The sequence below is a fragment of the Chelonia mydas genome, chromosome 5 (genome assembly GCF_015237465.2).
Source record: "Chelonia mydas isolate rCheMyd1 chromosome 5, rCheMyd1.pri.v2, whole genome shotgun sequence".
In the NCBI taxonomy this organism is placed as follows: domain Eukaryota; kingdom Metazoa; phylum Chordata; order Testudines; family Cheloniidae; genus Chelonia; species Chelonia mydas.
This window is the reverse complement of record NC_051245.2, coordinates 25,729,844-25,749,836: the sequence shown is the minus strand read 5'-3', so window position 1 is coordinate 25,749,836 and position 19,993 is coordinate 25,729,844. Positions and strand designations below refer to the sequence as shown.

The 19,993-nt window shown below is 42.4% G+C and overlaps 1 protein-coding gene across 15 annotated transcripts in view; it reads left to right on the top strand.

Moving 5' to 3' along the window:
- CPLANE1 (ciliogenesis and planar polarity effector 1) overlaps positions 1–19,993 on the top strand; it is a 182,774-nt gene that overhangs the window by 115,439 nt on the left and 47,342 nt on the right. For 12 of the 15 annotated variants that reach the window (XR_006290914.1, XM_043546680.1, XM_043546685.1 and 9 more), the window contains 6 exons: positions 339–407; positions 925–1,117; positions 1,791–2,087; positions 2,278–3,054; positions 15,906–16,078; positions 17,474–17,603. Coding sequence is in view for 14 of the 15 variants with exons in the window: in XM_043546680.1 (XP_043402615.1) it covers positions 339–407; positions 925–1,117; positions 1,791–2,087; positions 2,278–3,054; positions 15,906–16,078; positions 17,474–17,603 (1,639 nt within the window). In the remaining variant the exon portion in view is untranslated. The remainder of the gene's footprint in view (positions 1–338; positions 408–924; positions 1,118–1,790; positions 2,088–2,277; positions 3,055–15,905; positions 16,079–17,473; positions 17,604–19,993) is intronic. The other 3 variants (XM_043546687.1, XM_043546684.1, XM_037902682.2) reach the window with 1 other exon arrangement.

Genomic DNA, 19,993 nt, shown 5'->3' with positions numbered 1-19,993 from the left:
TTTTGCCAAGTCAAATCGGTCCTCAGCCTTTCTGTTGCCTAGTATTTTGTGTGAATAATCAAAATCTATTCAACCATGTTGTTTGAGTCAGTTACTGATTGCTATGGAGACCAAGCATAAACAATCAACAATTGTGTACTCAGCTGCAGTGTTATACAGTGATAGAAGGTACTCAATTCAGTATGTCTTGGATTAAATTTACATGCATATTAGGTAAACAAGCTTGTATTTTACATACAAAATCTTTCAAAAATGTTCCATATAACTAACAAACAATATGCAACATAATAAAGGTTGAAACATTTATAATAAACTTATATTTTTGTCTTTCTTTACAGTAGGGCTGAGGCTGTTTCCAGCACCATTCCTCATTCATTCTGTTTAGAAATGAATGCAGATGCTCCTAGGTAAGAGAAACTGTAATGCATTATGTAGTAAATTATGGATTATTCCTATTAAATCTGCAGTCTTAATATTATGTTCAGTGTTCCTTTGCAGTAAATGTATAATGTTTGCGTTTACTGTACATTGTGGTATAAGACCTACAGCCACACCACTTTGTGCTGCGATCCTGTGAGATCACAGAATCTAAGCAGGTCTGGCCAGAAATCTGCTACCCATTAGAGAGGGGGAAAAATGGTTCTAATTTTAAAAAATGTGTCTTTTTACTTTTTTCCTCCAGAAAATTGATTTTGTTTAAAAAAAAAAAAAATTCAAATTTCCAGAGAGGATGAATGCACACTGAAAACCTAAAACAAGGTGTCTCTTATTATTGCTAATGGGTATCATTTTTCATTTAGCATTTTAACTTACCAGTTGTAAAGTTTTGATACATTTACTTCACTCTGATTCTCATCATCAGGTTCAGTGTTCAGAATCCATATCTTTTGGAAAGTGTCTAAAAATTACTATTTTTATTCCCAATACTTCAAGTAACATAGAGATTTGTGCATGTGATGATCAACCTTCTTTCACTGGTGTATCAAGTGTTACCTATAATGGTCCGGTGTGTTCAAAGAAGCAAGAGGTCCAGGATGGAGAGCAGATATCAGAGCCATTGAACGTTTCAGAAGCTGTCAGAAAGATGCTCCAAGATGAAATGTTTAAATTAGTTCAGGTAAGAATCTCTCATTATTAAAAATAATGAAACACAAATTAAACTGTTCAATTTTAAAAAACAAGCAATATGAAAAATGATTGCTTTCAAGGTTATTCTATGATGCTTTTATGCAAATTTCTGGGTTAAAGGTAACTGAAGGTAGAAACCAATTATTTTAGGCATAATTCATGACCTTTTGACTTCTTAATCAGAAGGTTTGTGAATTTGAGGAGCAGTACAGTTTGAACAATTATATTTTTAGGAGGACTAACTGTTAACATTCTCTTAATGTCCTTTATTCATATAAATTAGGGGACAAATTATGAACAAACAGTAACTGTATAGTTAAAATGTTAATGAGTTAATGCTGGTACATTTGAAACTATTCCATCCTGGTATTATTCAGGTTTAGATTTCTTTGCTTTGAAATAAAGGAATGCAAAGGACTATATGTTGTTGTAGGATAACCTTATTATATCACATAGTGTATTGTATCATGAAAGAAATATCGATTTAGTGTACTTGTTATTGAGACATTGGGATGTTGTTTCTGTTGCTATCTATTTTAATAGGATTATCTATAAATTTTAGGATAATCTTTAGGTCTGTACAAAGTTTTAACTAGGGATTTTGGCCAAGACCCATTTAAGCAACTTTTATAATGTTAGCTTTATTTTTGTTTACATTCTAGCTGCAGCAAGTCAACTTTCTGAACTTAATGCAAATGGTGGGGTCATCCTTTGCCAGCTTGCCAAATATGCAGCATCTTCTGCAGCAGTCTCAGGCTATTCAGTTGGGAGGAAGCCAGGCTTCACACACTGTAAGAGGCAGTGGTGCTGACACATCCCTGCCTGTACAGTCTGCAGACATTTCTCCTGAGACTCAGCTGCCCACTAAAGAAAATGCTGGAAAGTCTAATAAGAAGAGCAGCTCTCCTTCTCAGGAAAGAAGTATCCTAAATGATCAAAGCAGCAAAGAAAGTATACATGTAGGTAAAACCAAGCATTACTTTTTAAGAAAAAGCATATCAGATGTTATTCCATTTGAAAAATTAGAGAACTTTCTTGTAGTAATTGCATTAGACAGAATTACCATGTAATAGAGACCACATTTAGTAACGATTTATTGCGATCTTATACATAGTTGAAAGTACTATTGTGTGTTCTTTTTTCATTTAGAATCATCCAGAAGTGAATATTTCTTTAAGCCTATCAGAGAGCCAGTCCAATGGAACAGGATTTATTCCAGCATCTCAGGACTTGCTTCCTTCAGCTCCAGACACAACACTTCATCTGTTATCTCATTCCCTAGATATCCAGAAGACACACAAACTTATCCCAGTTGCAAAAACCTTAAATTATGAAAATGGCTTTCCTTTGCTTAAACTTGAATCTGATCATTTAAAACCACTCAATTTATATCCATTAAAAGTTTCACAAGCTTTCATCGGGTCACTTCCCCAACCAAGGGTAGTTTGGGATCCATCTAGTTCTTTACAGAACCCTCCGCTGTCATGTATGCTAGGAGACAAGACTATTTCAATGACACACTTGAATTTGAATAGATATGATCCTGAAATGATAAGGCAAGTATATGAGGAAAAGAAGAGGTGGGCAGAAGCTGAAAGCAAGAGTCCTCCTAAACTACTTAATCTGGATCAATCTGAAGGAGAGCAAAATTTTGCGCCTCTGCAGCACCTTCCTACAAATGTAAGTGCAGAGAAGCCACTGAGTGCTCAGCATGCTTCCTTCTATGGAACTTACCAGCATTCAGCTGGAATTCCTTTACTGCACCTGCAGCTTGACCCAGCACCTAGATTTCCACCAATTATAAGACCACCAGTCCCTGCTTCTTTAATACCCGTTAGACCTATAACTGAGGAGACCAACTGCAGAGACACATTACAGCACACAGGAATACCGATTCTTCACACTAATTTACCTCCAAAAAACAAGGTAATGGATTTTAGGAATATATTTTCTATGTTGCAATTAAATAAGCATATTTCCTGTTGCATAGCTTCAGTCCTCACTAATGGGATAATGCCCTCACCTGTGTAATTTGGAGGAGGCACCAGCACTAAGCCATGCCTTCAGCTCAGGCCACCAGATTTTCTGTCTCCAGCAGAGGAACAAGTTGGTGGTTTGGTTTCTCCCCATCATTTTGTTTTATAACTTTAATTTTTATTCATTTTCATATGGTAAAGACTTATAATCTTTCCTCCTCCTCCCCGCAACCCTCCCCCTCTGCCCCCCCCCGGATCAGGTTATTTGACAGCATGTTTGTTTCAACCACTTGGACCCGCCACTGCAGTGCCTCCTCTCCAGGATTTCTCTGCCCCCACTCTGGGATGGTGGAGCTGTTCTGCAAACACTGGGCTAAAGTGTTGCCTGTGTGAGGCAGTATTTACAGGCTCTACAGAGGGTGAATTACAGCCAACTCTCACAGTGAAAGGACAGAGTGTTGGACCGGCATGTTGAATCCCTTCTTCCCCAAAGAGCCTTAACTCCATTACAGAAAAGCTCAGGAGCATCTGAACATTTCAGGGAGAAAGTCTAAGGATGAGAAGGATCCTATCCAGTCAGCTTTGGGTGAGACACACAACAGACTCAGGTTGGAGGGGGAAGATTTTCTGACTACTCTCTGGATACTGAAGCGGGTCCTCAGCTCCATAGGGAAAAAAAGTAGGGCTTCTAAACACCTCTGCTTCCTCTCACTGTAAATTTGGGCATTGTCATGATGTTCAGGAGTGAGTTATACAAACCCCAGAGACTTGGTCCCAAAAATGCAAAAGCAAGCATCATATTTGCAAGGCAGCAATTCATAACACCTCCATATAAGGGAGTTTGCTAGAGCCATTCTCCTATGCAGAGGCTCTCACAGTGCTCTGTAACACTGTGCTCTGCCCCTTGCCCTATGACATGTCACTCCAGGCATGCAGAGAACCCGTCTATTCTGTGAAGCACTCCCTCAGGCTGCAGTTAATGGGAATTGGGTCTATCTGGTGTACAGCCCAAGGACCCTGACTCTAAGGAAAGGGGCTCAGATTTCAAGCACCAGCGGAATGTGATTTGTGCCTTCTACATGTCAGCAATAAATCCTTGCCCTGTCAAAGAAAAGGGCTCAGGATCATGAAAGAGTCTCTCTCCACTCCACTCTTGCTCCACAGGCTGACTCTATATTAAAGCATAAGGAGCACTTCAAGCAGTCTGTGACCAGACCAGAGTCACATGAGGATTCCACTCCCCATGAATGGTACCAAGCTGGGAGAGGTTGCAAGTGCTTGGAGAACAGTATTAGAATTGAAAATGATCTTGACAAACTAGAGAAATTGTCGGAAATAAATAGGACAAAATTCAATAAGGACAAATGCAAAGTACTTAGGAAGGAATACTCAATTGCACAAATACAAAAATGGGGAAATGTCTGCCTAGGAAGGAGTATTGCAGAAAAGGATCTCAGGGTTATAGTGGATCACAAAACTAAATATGAGTCAACAATGTAATAGTTTTGCAAAAAAAGAACCTAATTCCAGAATGTGTTACCAGAGTGTTATAAGCAAGACACGAGAAGTAATCACTCTACTCAGCAGTGATAAAGCCTCAGTTAGAGTACTGTGTCCAGTTCTGGGCACCACACTTTGGGAAAGATGTGAACAAATTGGAGAAAATCCAGAGTGCAACAAAAATTATTCAAGATCTAGAAAACACGACCTATGAGGAAATACTGATTACAGCACACTATGGAATGTTAGTGTGTGGTAGCAGGGTCCACATAGCCAGTTAGTCCAAAGCAGGCTAGAGCACTGCAGATTTACACCCCAGTTTACTGCACAGTTACTCTTTGTGTTGACATACCCTTATAAAAAAGCCAGTCGGTGCCCTATCTAGAGAAGCAGATCTATTTATATGTGGACAAATGCAGGAAAGAATTCATATCCACCAGTTCAAAATCAATAATATTTTTCGAACTTAATGCGGAGACTTGCTCACACAGGGGTCAAAACAAGCATGGCTTTGGTCACCGTTTTATTATGGTAAAGATTTGCCAAGAGCCAAAAATTAATTGCATCAGTAATTTCCTGGCAATGGTCATCTATAGGTCATCACTCTATCTCCAGTGGTTTGCTGGTGCCTTGTTTGGATTGCTGGTGCCATGACCGGCTTCATTTCCTGGATAGGTTTATTAAAATGCACCTGCAGAAATGTCTTCTGAGGATACAGAACCATGAACCCAATACAATGCAAAATGATTTGTTATTCTCAGGTCATATCTGAATGTCCCTTTGTTGGCAGTTAAGTACAAACAACATACAGAAAGCTGACCCAATTTTCACTCCAGATCCTTGTATACTCACTATGAATGCAAGCCTCACAGGGAAGTAAAGTTTGCGGACAATACAAAATTACTCAAGACAGTTAGGTCCAAAGCTGACTGCAACATGTTACAAAGGGATCTCACAAGACTGTGTGACTGGGCAACAAAATGTCAGATGAAATTCAGTGTTGATAACTGCAAAGTAACGCACATTGGAAAACATAATCCCAACTATATATATATATAAAATGATGAGTGGTAACAGATAATTTGGAACCCAAGAAGGAGATTTTGGAGTCACCGTGAATAGTTCTCTAAAAATCTGCTCAGTCTGCAGCGGCAGCCAAAATGCTAGCATTGTTAGGAACCATTAGGAAAGGGATAGACAATAAGACAGAAAATATTGCTTCTATATACATCCATGGTACACCCACACCTTGAATACTACATGTAGTTCTGGTGGCCCCATCTCAGAAAAGATGTATTAGAATTGGAAAAAGTACACAGAAAGGCAAACTAATGTGTTGGGATATGGATCAGTTTGCGTAGAACGAGAGATTAAGAAGACTGGGATTGTTCATCTTAGGAAAAAACAGTTAAGAGGGGATATGATGGAGGCAACGTGGTGACAGAGGATGTGGGAAAAGCTAATGTACTCAATGCTTTTTTTGCGTCTGTCTTCACGAACAAGGTCAGCTCCCATACTACTGCACTGGGCAGCACAGCATGGGGAGGAGGTGACCAGCCCTCTGTGGAGAAAGAAGTGGTTAGGGACTATTTAGAAAAGCTGGACGAGCACAAGTCCATGGGGCCGGATGCGCTGCATCCGAGAGTGCTAAAGGAGTTGGCGGATGTGATTGCAGAGCCATTGGCCATTATCTTTGAAAACTCATGGTGATCAGGGGAGGTCCCGGATGACTGGAAAAAAGCTAATGTAGTGCCCATCTTTAAAAAAGGGAAAGAGGAGGATGCGGGGAACTACAGGCTAGTCAGCCTCACCTCAGTCCCTGGAAAAATCATGGAGCAGGTCCTCAAGGAATCAGTTCTGAAGCACTTAGACGAGAGGAAAGTGATCAGGAACAATCAGCATGGACTCACCAAGGGCAAGTCATGCCTGACTAATCTAATTGCCTTCTATGACAAGATAACTGGCTCTGTGGATGAGGGGAAAGCAGTGGATGTGTTAGTCTTTGATTTTAGCAAAGCTTATGACACTGTCTCCCACAGTATTCTTGCCAGCAAGTTAAAGAAGTATGGGCTGGATGAATGGACTATAAGGTGGATAGAAAGCTGGCTAGATTGTCAAGCTCAACGGGTAGTGATCAATGGCTCCATGTCTAGTTGGCAGCCGGTATCAAGTGGAGTGCTCCAAGGGTCGGTCCTCGGGCCGGTTTTGTTCATATCTTCATTAATGATCTGGAGGATGGTGTGGATTGCAACCTCAGCAAGTTTGCAGATGACACTAAACTGGGAGGAGAGGTAGACACGCTGGAGGGTAGGGATAGGATACAGAGGGCCCTAGACAAATTAGAGGATTGGTCCAAAAGAAATCTGATGAGGTTCAACAAGGACAAGTGCAGAGTCCTGCACTTAGGACGGAAGAATCCCATGCATTGCTACAGACGAGGGACCAAATGGCTAGGCAGCAGTTCTGCAGAAAAGGACCTAGGGGTTACAGTGGACGAGAAGCTGGATATGAGTCAACAGTGTGCCCTTGTTGCCAAGAAGGCCAATGGCATTTTGGGATGTATAAGTAGGGGCATTGCCAGCAGATCGAGGGACATGTTTCTTCCCCTCTATTCAACATTGGTGAGGCCTCATCTGGAGTACTGTGTGCAGTTTTGGGCCCCACACTACAAGAAGGATATGGAAAAATTGGAAAACATCCAGCGGAGGGCAACAAAAATGATTAGGGGGCTGGAGCACATGACTTATGAGGAGAGGCTGAGGGAACTGGGATTTTTTAGTCTGCAGAAGAGAAGAATGGGGGGGGATTTGATTGCTGCTTTCAACTACCTGAAAGGGGGTTCCAAGAGGATGGATCTAGACTGTTTTCAGTGGTAGCAGATGACAGAACAAGGAGTACTGGTCTCAAGTTGCAGTGGGGGAGGTTTAGGATGGATATTAGGAAAAACTTTTTCACTAGGAGGGTGGTGAAACACTGGAATGCGTTACCTAGAGAGGTGGTGGAATCTCCTTCCTTAGAAGTTTTTAAGGTCAGGCCTGACACAGCCCTGGCTGGGATGATTTAGTTGGGGATTGGTCCTGCTTTGAACAGGTGGATGGACTAGATGACCTCCAGAGGTCCCTTCCAACCCTGATATTCTATGATAGAGTTCTATAAAATCATGAATGGTGTGGAGGAAGTGAATAAGGAAGTGTTGTTTACCCCTTGTAATGACATTGGCACTCACCTCTCACAAGCACCCTCTCTCTGGCTGATAGTGCCTGCAATCATTCATTTTTGAATGGGGTAGCACCCACCTCTCATGGGTGCTCCCTTTCTGGTCGAGTGTGAATCTGCTTTTTTTCAATTTTTACAACAGGGTAGGACCCACCTCTTGTGAGGCCCCCTCCCCCCCGATAGTTCTTTCAGTGGATCTTCAGTGACTCAGACCTCTGGCTGAGTCACACACACACTGTCTCCCCTTCCGGGGTATACAGTTTCTACTTCTCTCTCATGGCCTTGGGATGGGGCCATAGCACCAAGGCTTCCTTTGTGGAGATACTTCCTTCTTTAACAGCCCAACAGGGGCCCATCTTGGTACCCTCAGTTCGTGTCCTTTTGCCAGCGCTCACCTGGGCTCAGCCTTCAGTTAGACCAGCAGGGCCCATCACGGTACCCTCGCCTGATCTGGCTAGGTCCAGGGCTCAGCCTACCTGCACTAATCTGTCCATAATCCTACTGCTCTTCCAGCCAGCCAGGCATCTCATTCTTCCTCTTCAAGTTCCAGATAGTAACTGACTACATTTCCTCTGCTGGTCCCTTCATATATGGCCCTTCTAGCCCTGATTGGTTGCTCCAGCAGCCCTTCTGACTGCGTGCTCCCATGCAGCCCCTCTAGGTTGCCTGGAGGACTTTCTCCTCCTCTCTTTTCTGGGGTGGGGTGAGGCAGTGCTGCGAGGCCTCCAGACCTAGTCCACCCTGTCACACCCCTTCAGACTAGAACCAGGGGTCACCCAATGAAATTAATAGGCAGCACTTTTAAAACAATATAAGGAAGTACTTCTTCACACAGCGCACAATCTTTCAGTGGAACACATTGCCAAAGGATGTTGTGATAGCCAAAAGTATAACTGGGTTCAAAAAAAGAATTGAATAAATTCATGGATGTTAGGCCCATCATTTATAGAAAAGAAGAAAAGGGAAAGTTCAAGTCCTCCTCCGGCTTTGCTAGATTGCCCAGGAACCCACATTGCACATGCAGAAAAGACAAGATCTCTTGAAGCAGGGACGCCTTCATCTGGACTTGGAAAACTCTCAGTTAACGTAGGCACTGGAAGAAAAGTGTAGTTCAGTATGGATTCTCTAATAGCGTCTGACACATTTTGGTATCCAGCACACAGGAGCCGGCAAACAGAGCTGTAAACGGGAGTTTTAGGGGGAGTTGGAGGAAGGAGTTTGGTGTTCTGGATTTCTTTTGGTTTGTGTTTTGGGTTATTTTCTTTTTGTTTTGTTTTGTTTCTTTTTCCTTGACAGGAGGTTAGGTGGGAAGGAAATGACAGCTACAGAGGCACCAGTGATAGTGATCCAAGCAATGGAAGAGCCCATGAAGATGATCAGATATGGAAGCTGTGGGATATACATGATCCTAGAGTGGGTTCCTGAAAAGAGCTTCATTTGTATGAAGTGGTGCCTGATAGAACTGATGGAAGAGAAGATCCGAGGCTTGGAGCTGCAGGTGGAAGCTATAGTTGAGTTTCAAAGGGGGTTGAAGCAGATGATGGATCAAAGGCAAGAGGAGGCTGAAGGGAAAATTCAAGACTTATGGATGCAAGCTGGACTGAAGAACTGATAGGGGAGACTGCTAGGTGAGGGAAATGGTCAGTGGAGGCATGCGACTACAAGAAACAGTCAGAGAAGAAGACTGGCTAATGAAGAAGAAATAGAGCCCAGGAACAGGTTTGCTGGGTTGGAAAATGAAGAAGGGGCACATCAGGCTGTAACTGAAGGAGGGAGGGCAAGAAAAAAAAGAAGAGCGGTTAGTCCTGTAAGAAGAGAGGAAGAGTCAATGGAGATAGCCAGAGTTCACAACCCCAGGAAGATGCAGGATGACTTGCAGAAGATTGCAAGGGAGAATAAAAGACAAGAGAACTTGCAGCCGAAAAGAACATGAAACACCATCACCAGGAAAAGGCAGGTGTATGTGATTGGGGACTCCCTACTAAGAACAATAGACAGGCCTGTCACCAGTGCAGAACAGAAGGGTTTGCTGTGTGTCAGATGCTCAGAAATGGGATGTGGACCTGAAGCTGAAGAGGATCCTAATGGGAGCAGGAAACAATCCATTGATTGTCCTTCATGTGGGAACAAATGGCACAACTAGATTCTCAGTGGAACATATCGGGAGACTATGCCAGCCTGGGAAAGATGCTTAAGGAAATGGAGGCTCAGGTAATCTTCAGTGGGATTCTGCCTGTCCCTAGAGGAGGAGAACAAAGGTGAGAAAAGATTATGATGATCAAAGATGGCTCAGTCAGTCGTGCTATAAGGAAGGCTTTGGAATGTTTGACCACTGGGATGCGTTCATGGACAGAGGATAGTTCTCATGGGATGGACTCCACCTGAGTAGGGAGGGAAATAGACCTCTGGGATGGAGATTGGCACAGCTCATTAAAAGAGCTTTAAACTAGGAACTCGGGAGATGGTTGGGAGTTGTTCTTATAATCTCCATGCCTGATTTTAACATTGAGAGGGAAGAAAATCAAGAAAGGATACAGCAATAGAGATGGGAACAGCAATGGGTAGCAGAATGGACATTAAGAGGAAGGATTATGCTGATACCAGTCAGATAGGTGATACTGGCAGTAGAATGCCTGTAGCCTCTTGGGCAAGGAATGTGGATGAAGCCGAGCAGGAACAATTTAAGATGTTTGCACACTAGTGCAAGGAGCCTGGGTAACAGAATGGAGGAACTAGAAGTACTAATGCAGAAAGTGAAACCAGATATTATAGGGATAACAGAAACATAGTGGAATAGTAGTCATGACTGGAGTACAGGTATTGAGGGGTATGTGCTGTTCAGGAAAGACACAAAAAAAGGCAAAGGTAGCAGAGCAGCATTGTATATTAATGATGAGGTAGACTATAAAGAAATTAGAAGTGATGGAATGGATAAGAAAGAGTCTGGGCCAAAATCACTTTGAGGAAGAAAGCTACTAGAGGTTCCCCTATAGTGGTTGGGGTGAGCTACAGAACACCAGGATCCGATTTGGATTTGGATAGAGACCTCTTTAATGTTTTTAATGAAATAAATTCTACTGGGAATTGTGTGTTTATGGGAGACTTTAACTTCCCAGATAGAGATTGGAGGACACATGCTAATAATAATAGTAAGGCCCAGATTTTCCTGGATCTGATAGCTGACAGATTTCTTCATCAAATAGTTGCTTTCCTTGATTTCAAAAGAGCTAATTTCAAAAAATTAAGGCAGTGATTTTCAACCTGTGGTCCACAGGCCGCTTGCAGCCCAGTCAGCACATGTGACATCCTCAGGGCCATCCAGGTAATATATATATATTGTGTGGATGCAGCCCACATAACACACAGAGAGCTTTATGTGTGGCCCACAATGGTAAATAGGTTGAGAACCACTGAATTAAGGGAATTAGTTAGGGAAGTGGACTGGACTGAAGAACTCAAGGATCTGAATGTGGAGGAAACTTGGAATTACTTTAAGTCAGAGTTGCATAAGCTATCTGAACCCTGAATCCCCACCAAGGGAGGGGGTGGTGAATTCGTAGTGAAGGGTTGCAGACCAACCTGGATCAGCAAGCATCTCAAACAGGTGATTAAGTAAAAAGAACAGGAGTACTTGTGGCACCCTTAGAGACTAACAAATTTATTAGAGCATAAGCTTTTGTGGGCTATAGCCCACTTCATCAGATGCACAGAATGGAACATATAGTAAGAAGATTATATATATATACACACATACAGAGAAGGTGGAAGTTGCCATACTAACTGTAAGAGGCTAATTAGTTAAGATGAGCTATTATCAGCAGGAGAAAAAACTTTTGTAGTGATAATCAAGATGGCCCATTTAGACAGTTGACAAGAAGGTGTAAGGATTAAGTGAAAGCAGAAAGCCTACAAGGAATGGAAGATGGGAAGGATCAGCAAGGAAGACTACCTCTTGAAGATCAGAAAGTGTAGGAATAAAGTGCAAACTGCCAAGAGCCAAACAGAGTTGGACTTCGCAAAGGGAATTAAAACCAATAATGAAAGGTTTTATAGCCATATAAATAAGAAAACAAGGAAAGAAGAAGTGGGATTGATAAGCACTGAGGATGGGGAGTGGAGATTAAAGATTATCTAGGCATGGCCTAACACCTAAATTAAATACTTTGCCTCATTTTTTAGTAAGGCTAATGAAAAGCTTAGGGGCAGTGGCAGCGTGGCTAATGGCAATGAGGATATGGAAGTAGAAATTACCACATCTGAGGTAGAAATCAAACTCAAACAGCTTAATGGGACTAAATCAGGGGACCAGGAGAATCTCCATCCAGGAATATTTAAGGAAGTGGCACATGAAATTGCAAGTCCAATAGCTAGGATTTTTAATGAATCTCTAAACTCAGGGATCATACCCTATGATTGGAGAATTGCTAATATAGTTCCTATTTTTAAGAAAGAGAAAAAAAGGTATCCAGGAAACTACAGGCTTGTTAGTTTGTTCTCAAGTTTATGCAAGGTCTTGAAACAAATTTTGAAAGAAAAAGTAGTTAAGGTGGTGGTGAACGGTAATTGGAATAAAATGCAATAAGATTTTACAAAAGGTAGATCATGCCAGACCAACCTGATTTCCTTCTTTTGAGAAGATAAATGATTTTGTAGACAAAGGAAATGCAGCAGATTTCATCTACCTGGATTTCAGTAAGGCATTATTAGTTATATTGGAGAAGATAGGGATTAATATGATGATTGAAAGTCAATAAGGAACTTGTTAAAGGGGAGAAAACAGCATACTGAAAGGTGAACTGTCAGGCTGGAGGGAGGTTACTAGTGGAGTTCCTCAGGAAGAGTCTTGGGACCAATCTTATTACTGACCTTGGCAAAAAAGTGAGAGAGCTAATAAAATTTGCAGATGACACAAACTTGGGAGGTATTGCCAATACAGAAGAAGACTGGAATATCATACAAGAAGATCTGGATGATCTTGTAAACTGGAGTAATAGAAATGGGATGAAATTTAACAGTTCAAAGTGCAAGGTCATGCATGTAGGGACTAACAACAAGAATTTTTTCTATAAGTTGTGGACTTCTCAATTGGAAGCGACAGGAGCAGAAAGACGTGGGTGTATTGGTTGATCTCAGGATGACTATGAGCTGTCAATGTGATGGTGCCATGAAAAAGGCTAATGCAATCCTAAGATGCATCAGCTGAGGTGTTTCCAGTAGACACAGGGAAGTGTTAGTACCATTATACAAGGCACTGGTGAAATCTCATCTGGAATACTGTGTGCAGTTCTGGGCTCCAGTGTTCAAGAAAGATGAACTTAAATTGGAACAGGTGCAGAGAAGGATTACTAGGATGATCCAAGGAATGGAAAACCTACCTTATGAGAGGAGACTCAAAGAGCTTGGCTTGTTTAGCCTAACCAGAAGAAGGCTGAGGGGAGATATGATTGCTCTCTATAAATACATCAGAGGGATAAATACCACAGAGAGAGAGAGAGAGAGAGAGAGGAGGTAAGTTAAGCGCAAATGTGGACACAAGAACAAATGGATATAAATTAGCCATTCAAACTTTAGGCTTGAAGGTTTCTAACCATCAGTGAAGTTCTGGAACAGCCTTCCAATGGGAGCAGAAAACCTAACTGGCTTCAAGACTGAGCTTGATAAATTTACGGAGGGGATGGTCTAATGGGACTGCCTACACTAGCACATGGTCCATTGGCAACTTCCAGTAGCAAAAATTCCCAGTAGCTGGAGACGGGACACTAGATGGAGGGCTCTGGGTTACTACAGAGAATTCTTTCCCACGTATCTGCCTGGTGGGTCTTGCCCACACGTTCATGGTCTAACTGATCGCCATATTTGGGGTTGGGAAGGATTTTTCCCTCGGGTCAGATTGGCAGAGACCCTGGGGATTTTTCCCCTTCCTCATGCACAGGTTTAAACTGGTGTTAATGGTGAATTCTCTGTAAATTGAAGTCTTTAAACTATGCTTTGAGGACCTCAGTAACTCAGGCAGAGGTTATGGGTCCACTACAGGAGTGGGAGGTTGAGATTCTGTGGCCTGCAATGTGCAGGAGGTCAGATTAGATGATCAAGATGGTTGCTTCTGACATTAAAGTCTATGAGTCTCTTTCATTCATTGATCTGATCAATTTATGTTTCCGGTGCAAGAGGAAACAGGAAGCTCTTTGGGGCAGGGACTGCCCCTTAGTATGGTGCCCAGTGCAATGAGTCCCTGACCTCTGGATGCTATTGTGATACAGATATAGTCACAAAGGTCTGATGATCTCAGCTACATTAGAGGTTCACCAGAATGGTTGACTGGAGTTCTAAAATCAAACACCATAGAAACATATGTACCTTCCCTAATGGCGTCATGTAGGTAGACACATCAGTTTCTCCCTTTGAATATGCTCAATTGCCAACATTAATCAGATTACACAAGACTATGGCTGGCCTTTCTAGTTGCTATTTGGAATTGGAAATATATCTCCTATATAGACAAGAATCACACAACTATTGTCATGAGGAAAAGGTTATTCTTATAGCTGCAGGAAACCTTTATGTTCAAGGTAAGTTCCTCTTTCCACCATTCCTGGGAAATAGTTCTGTTATTTTGTGCTAATCCCTAGCACTCCTTTGGAAGATTGTGGCAGAAATGGGCATTCCTACCAGTTTAAAAATCTGTCTCAAGCATATTGAATACATATACTAATTTATATTCTTTTCATCTCATTCTATCCAAAAAGTCAAGGCCTTAGGTCTTCAAAGTTGCTGCAGGCAAGACGTTAAATCCTGCACCAGTTATCATGCTAGGATTTGGGAAACAATTCACAGAAGTCCCTATTGGACTAGGGTATTGGAGAAAAGTGTATGAGCCCCATGTATGGAAGATTTACAAAATAAGTTTCCATTTCTCTGCAGTCATCCATTGATCGGAGAGTGATACTGGGTTGGTTTCCACACAATTCCTTGCTTTATATGGGAAGAACTTCCATTCCTGCCTATTATTCTACTATAAAAATAATTAAAACTCTGCTTATCTTTCCCCCTACCTCTATGATTCACTTCTTGCTGTTTCCCATTAGAAATGAACGAGGAGAGAAGCTGTGCAACAGAAAGAGATTTCTTTCATGATAATTTTCTTTTTATTAGCAGCTTCTTTCCTTGTTCAACACATCCTGGTAATCTGGTAAACGATTGGAATACAAATGGAAATTTTCCTCTAAAGGGAGACTTAAAATATATAACTGTGTTAAGGATAATTACCACATGATATCAAGTGATCTTAATGCTAATAGTCGGTTGCTGGAGTTTTTCTATAGCTTTGGAAGAATCCTGGTAGCCTGAGCTGATGGACAAGGGGCTTAGTCGTGCAGCCTCCAGCAATAATAATGGACTGCCTCAGAAATTTCAAAGCCAGGGTGGGGGCATTAATTTCTTAGTGTTGAATTGGAACAGAAGCTGCTAACAAGGAAAATTATCAGGTAAGACATTCCTCATTCCTTGGTAAATACCTTATTATTAAAGGAAAATGACATTTAACTTTAGAATATAAAATATTGTAAATTTCCCCTTTGTTAAGGCAAATGTATATCAAAAGATAAATAATTCCTGGGAGCTGGAGGTCCTCCGACATATGTATGTCACCCATTTCCTAACTTCATCCACAGGAAAATGCTATAGGAATTTTAATATGTTGGAGAATAACAGATGGGAAAAGATTTTGCAAGAAAAAATGGATTTTTATTAAAATTTGGACAAATAAAATAATGAAATGGTTTTGTTGAGCTCTAGTAATAAACCAACAACATTTCTATATCCTCTTCTGTTTTGTATTGCACCTTTTTGTTTATGGTATAACCACCTGTTTCTATGTCTCTTACGTTGCCTCTGGGTGATAATTTATAAATGTGTTCAGTAATTGGGTCTGATTCTACTACTAGATAGTTGCCTTTTGCATTGACTGCATTAGGAGTTGTACCTGTGTAACTGAGGTCAGAGTTGGACCTACTCTGTTCAATAGAGTCTGTACAATTTTTGGTTTCCTCTTCTATAAATGTCTCATTCTGCTTCTCTTTCAAACAGTTCCAACCACCAAAACTCATCCCAATTCAAAATCTCATTGCATTTGAGCAAAGCCGCCAGTGTACCAGTGCACCGCATGAGTTCAGTGGACAAGACCATTCTGGTCAGATTGAGTTGTTAAAAGCTAACACTGAACCATTTGACGCAAGACACACATGGAATAATACAAAAAGGCAAGGACAGATTTTCAAAATTGGTCTTCATTTGGAGAGGCTTACTAGTAACCTGAGCCTTCTCTGATTGATTACAATGAGAGTTTTTGTACCAGCTTCATTGAAAACAGGATTGAATGCTTAATAATTTGAGGAAATGGATAGTGAGATTCAGAGCCTTTCACTTCTAAATCTCTGGTATGAATTGTTGTTGCCATGTATCATGTTCATTGCCTACTCTGTGAAAGGATTTCATAGTCACAGTTTAGTTCTTAGTGGTCAGCTGTCCATATCACAAAATAGTCACATTGCTAGTGCATGTATTCCTCAAGAGAGTATGCTGTCTGACCTCTGGAGGAGTTTAATTTAGGTCAGGGTTCTAGGCTCATTGACAGGATGGTGAAAATTTCCTTGTAAAGTCATTGATCCTGATTGTGAACCCAGTGGAGTGAATGGCAAAACTCCCACTGATCTGAATGAGTACATGATTGAGTTATTTACTTAGCTAATTCTGTGGTACTGGCTGTATATTTCATGACTTTTAAACTGATCTTTGTTATTGCACATTAATCTAGAATTATTTTCATTACATGGTCAGTACAAACTAAAGCAATTCCTATGTTAGCCCTTGAGCTGCATCTACCTTGCCCATGCAGTTCTGCTTCAGCATCAGTAGATTACTGTCATGACAGTTCAGAGTTCTGTGTTTCCCTTGAAAGAGTTAATGACATCAAAGCACCTAAAGTAGAGCACCCCCGCTTGTGATTCTGTTGCCTTCACTTGTGGTTAGAAACACAGAATCCTGAACTTAGTTCTTGATAGGTAAGTAAGAGTAACTGATTTGATTTTCAGATATCTTGCTTTAAAATGTTATAAATTATAATGTTTAAGGCAATTTGTGGTCTTTTACTAATCTGATAGTAAATATTTTTAAACGAAAGCTTTGCAGTTCTTTTAGGAAAACAAGTTACAGGTTAGGGAGAAAGTTTCGTTCATAGCAACACAGATTTATTTCTTGTTGCAACATTTCTGTGTAGGCTCCTCTGCCTTTTGTAATATTTTATTTTCATTGTATACAAAAGATAGCAGTAGTAATCATGTTGTAAAGGATACAAAATAACAGGTTTACAATAATTTAGTTAAATGAGGTCTTAGATAACCAGTATATTATTTTGATTCCAATATGTGAATAAATTTGTGCTACTATTAAATATTTTATGAACACCTTAAATAGCATAGATACATAGGTTTTTAATTAGTTTAAATGGAACAGCAGTTAACTCTCTTTACTCAAACACCTAATATATTTCTTAAGAAGAAGGTTATTGTGTTCTTTCTTGCTTATTAGAAAGAATGATTGATGTTTCTATTATCAGAGTGAAGTTAAATTGTTATTTCTCACTGATATGTTGACAGGCAAAAGAGACGTGCTGAAAAACAGATAAAAGAGAAGGAGGACAAGAAAAAAACAAGTGTGACATTCCGCCCAGATGACTCCATTATTGGTACTGATGATATAGAGAAAGTTTTTGAAACTGAGATACAGGTATAAGAAAATAATTATTTTCTTCCTTTTTTTATTGATTTTTAAAATAATGATACCAGAGAAGCAACAAGCAAACACAATATAAACAAAACCCTGCTAAATACCTCCTCCACTCTTTCTAGCACAGAGGTGGGCAAACTATGACCCGCGGGCCACATCCGGCCCGTGGGACCGTCCTGCCTGGCCCCTGAGCACCTGGCCGGGGAGACTAGCCCCCAGCCCCTCCCCCGCTATCCCCCCTCCGCCTCAGCCATGTCACTGTGTGAGCAGTGCAGCTTGCGCCCGCCCACCTCCCAGGCTTTCCAATAAGCCTGTCCTACGGCTCTAAGCAGCATGGTAAGGGGGGAGGGGGTTGGATAAGGGGCAGGAGGTCCTGGGGGGCAGTCAGGGGACAGGGAGCAGGGTCGGGGGGACAGGGAGCGGTTGGATGGGGTTGGGGTCCTTGGGGGGCAGTTAGGGACAGGGTCCTGGGTGTACACTCGGGACAGGGAACAGTGAGGGTTGGATAGGGTGTGCGCTCCTGTGGGGAGCAGTTAGGGATGGGGGGTTCCGGGAGGGGGTGGTCAGGGGACAAGGAGCAGGGCCGGTTGGATGGGTCAGGAGTTCTGAGGGGGGCAGTCAGGGGGCTGGAAGCGGGAGGGGGTAGCTAGGGGGTGGGAGCCAGGCTGTTTGGGGAGGCACAGCCTTCCCTACCCGGCCCTCCAGACTGTTTCGCAACCCCGATGTGTCCCTCGGGCCAAAAAGTTTGCCCACCCCTGTTCTAGCACCTCTGCAGTGATCTCATGTACCTTTTTTACTTGCACACTTGCATTTTCCTTTAAGCCGGAGATAAAGCCCTCTTTTACCAAAAGAAATTCTTCAGGGTATTTTCATTACTCCTGTCAGGTGCTCACATGAAATAATTTCTGCAATGTTGACATACCAGTCCTATAAAATTGGGACATGAGCTATTCCTTTTTCTGAGGATGAGGGGTTTGTTGCACAATCAAGGGGAGTTGCAATCCATAAAAAAATTCTTTGTTGGCTTGTACTGATGAAAATCCCCATAGTGATTATAATTCTTATTTAACTGGTTATTTATTCCATAGCATTCCTATGATATTTATAATCATTTGTCCAGAAATTCACTAATGTTTTCTAGGTCACTTTTATTTAAAACTGTACAAACTGTAGATCTTGCTTAAGTGTGGTGGTACCATTTGCTATTTTATTATGCGTATTTTTAAGGTACCCAGCACTGTACTGCTGTGTGTGTTTCCTTTATATAATTTAGAAATAGAGCAGTTCCTCACAAAGAATGGGGGATAGCAAGGCTCTTCTCCACAATTTATTTAAAAAGCAGTCTAGTTCATGTTGCTTAGAGTAGGGGGTCTCAAACTTTTTCTCTTGGAGGCCCCCATCAACAGGCTATAAAAACTCCAGTGCCCAGCAGGGGTGCGGCCCTCAGGGCAGGGGCCTTGAGCATAGGCGTAGTTTGACTTCTGTTTTGCGGGGGCAGGGTCGAGCAGGGCTCGAGCCACCTCCACATGGTGGGGTCCAGGGATGGAGAGCCACCTCCACCCCCGACTCACCTCAGCAGGCCACCCAGCCTGTCTGGGTTTGGGTGGGGAGAGGTGCAACCAAAAATTATAACTTAAAAAGTTTGAAAACAGCTTAGGTGGAGGGAGGGAGTAACTCAAGGTACGGAGAAGGGGTAGCTGGGGCTGTGTGCACACAGGGTGGCTGTGGGTGCAGAGAGAGGGGTGGCTAGGGGCTGCGTGGGGGCAAGGGGTAGCTAGGGCTGTGTGCAGGCGGGGGGGTGGGGTAGCTCAGGATGCCGGGAGAGGGTAGCTGTGTCTGTGTGTGGGTAGGGAGGTAGCTCAGGGTGCAGGGAGGGGGTAGCTCAGGGTGTAGGGAGAGGGGTATTAGGGGCTGTGTGCTAGGAGGGCTCCCCTGCAGTCCCTGTTCCCGGAGGGATCTGCCAGCCACAGAGCTGGGTCTCCCCATACAGGCGGCTCTTACCAGCTGCCTCTGCATAAGCAAAAAGGGCTGGGAGCTGAGGAGCAGCTTCAACTTGGGGCACCAGCAGGAGAGGAGGAAATGTTGCGGCTGCCTGCTCCATGGCACCAGCCAGATCAGCAGCTGCCCCGCATGGCCTGGTGTGATGGCAAAAACAGCAGCCGGCACATTTTCCCACCAATAGCAGTTACCTTCTGAGCCAGCTCAGTTTGGGTGAGCATGCTCAGTACAACCTAGATAGGAAATTCTTCTGTCAGGGAGCTGTTTGTGCTACTACACAGGCTCTGGCTTCCGATCTCTGACCTGGCCAAGGGGTGGGGAAAGGAAATTAGGTGGGAGGTGTGGAGCTGTCCCCAGGACTGCTGTGCTCTTGTGCTGCAGTTTTGGCGGGG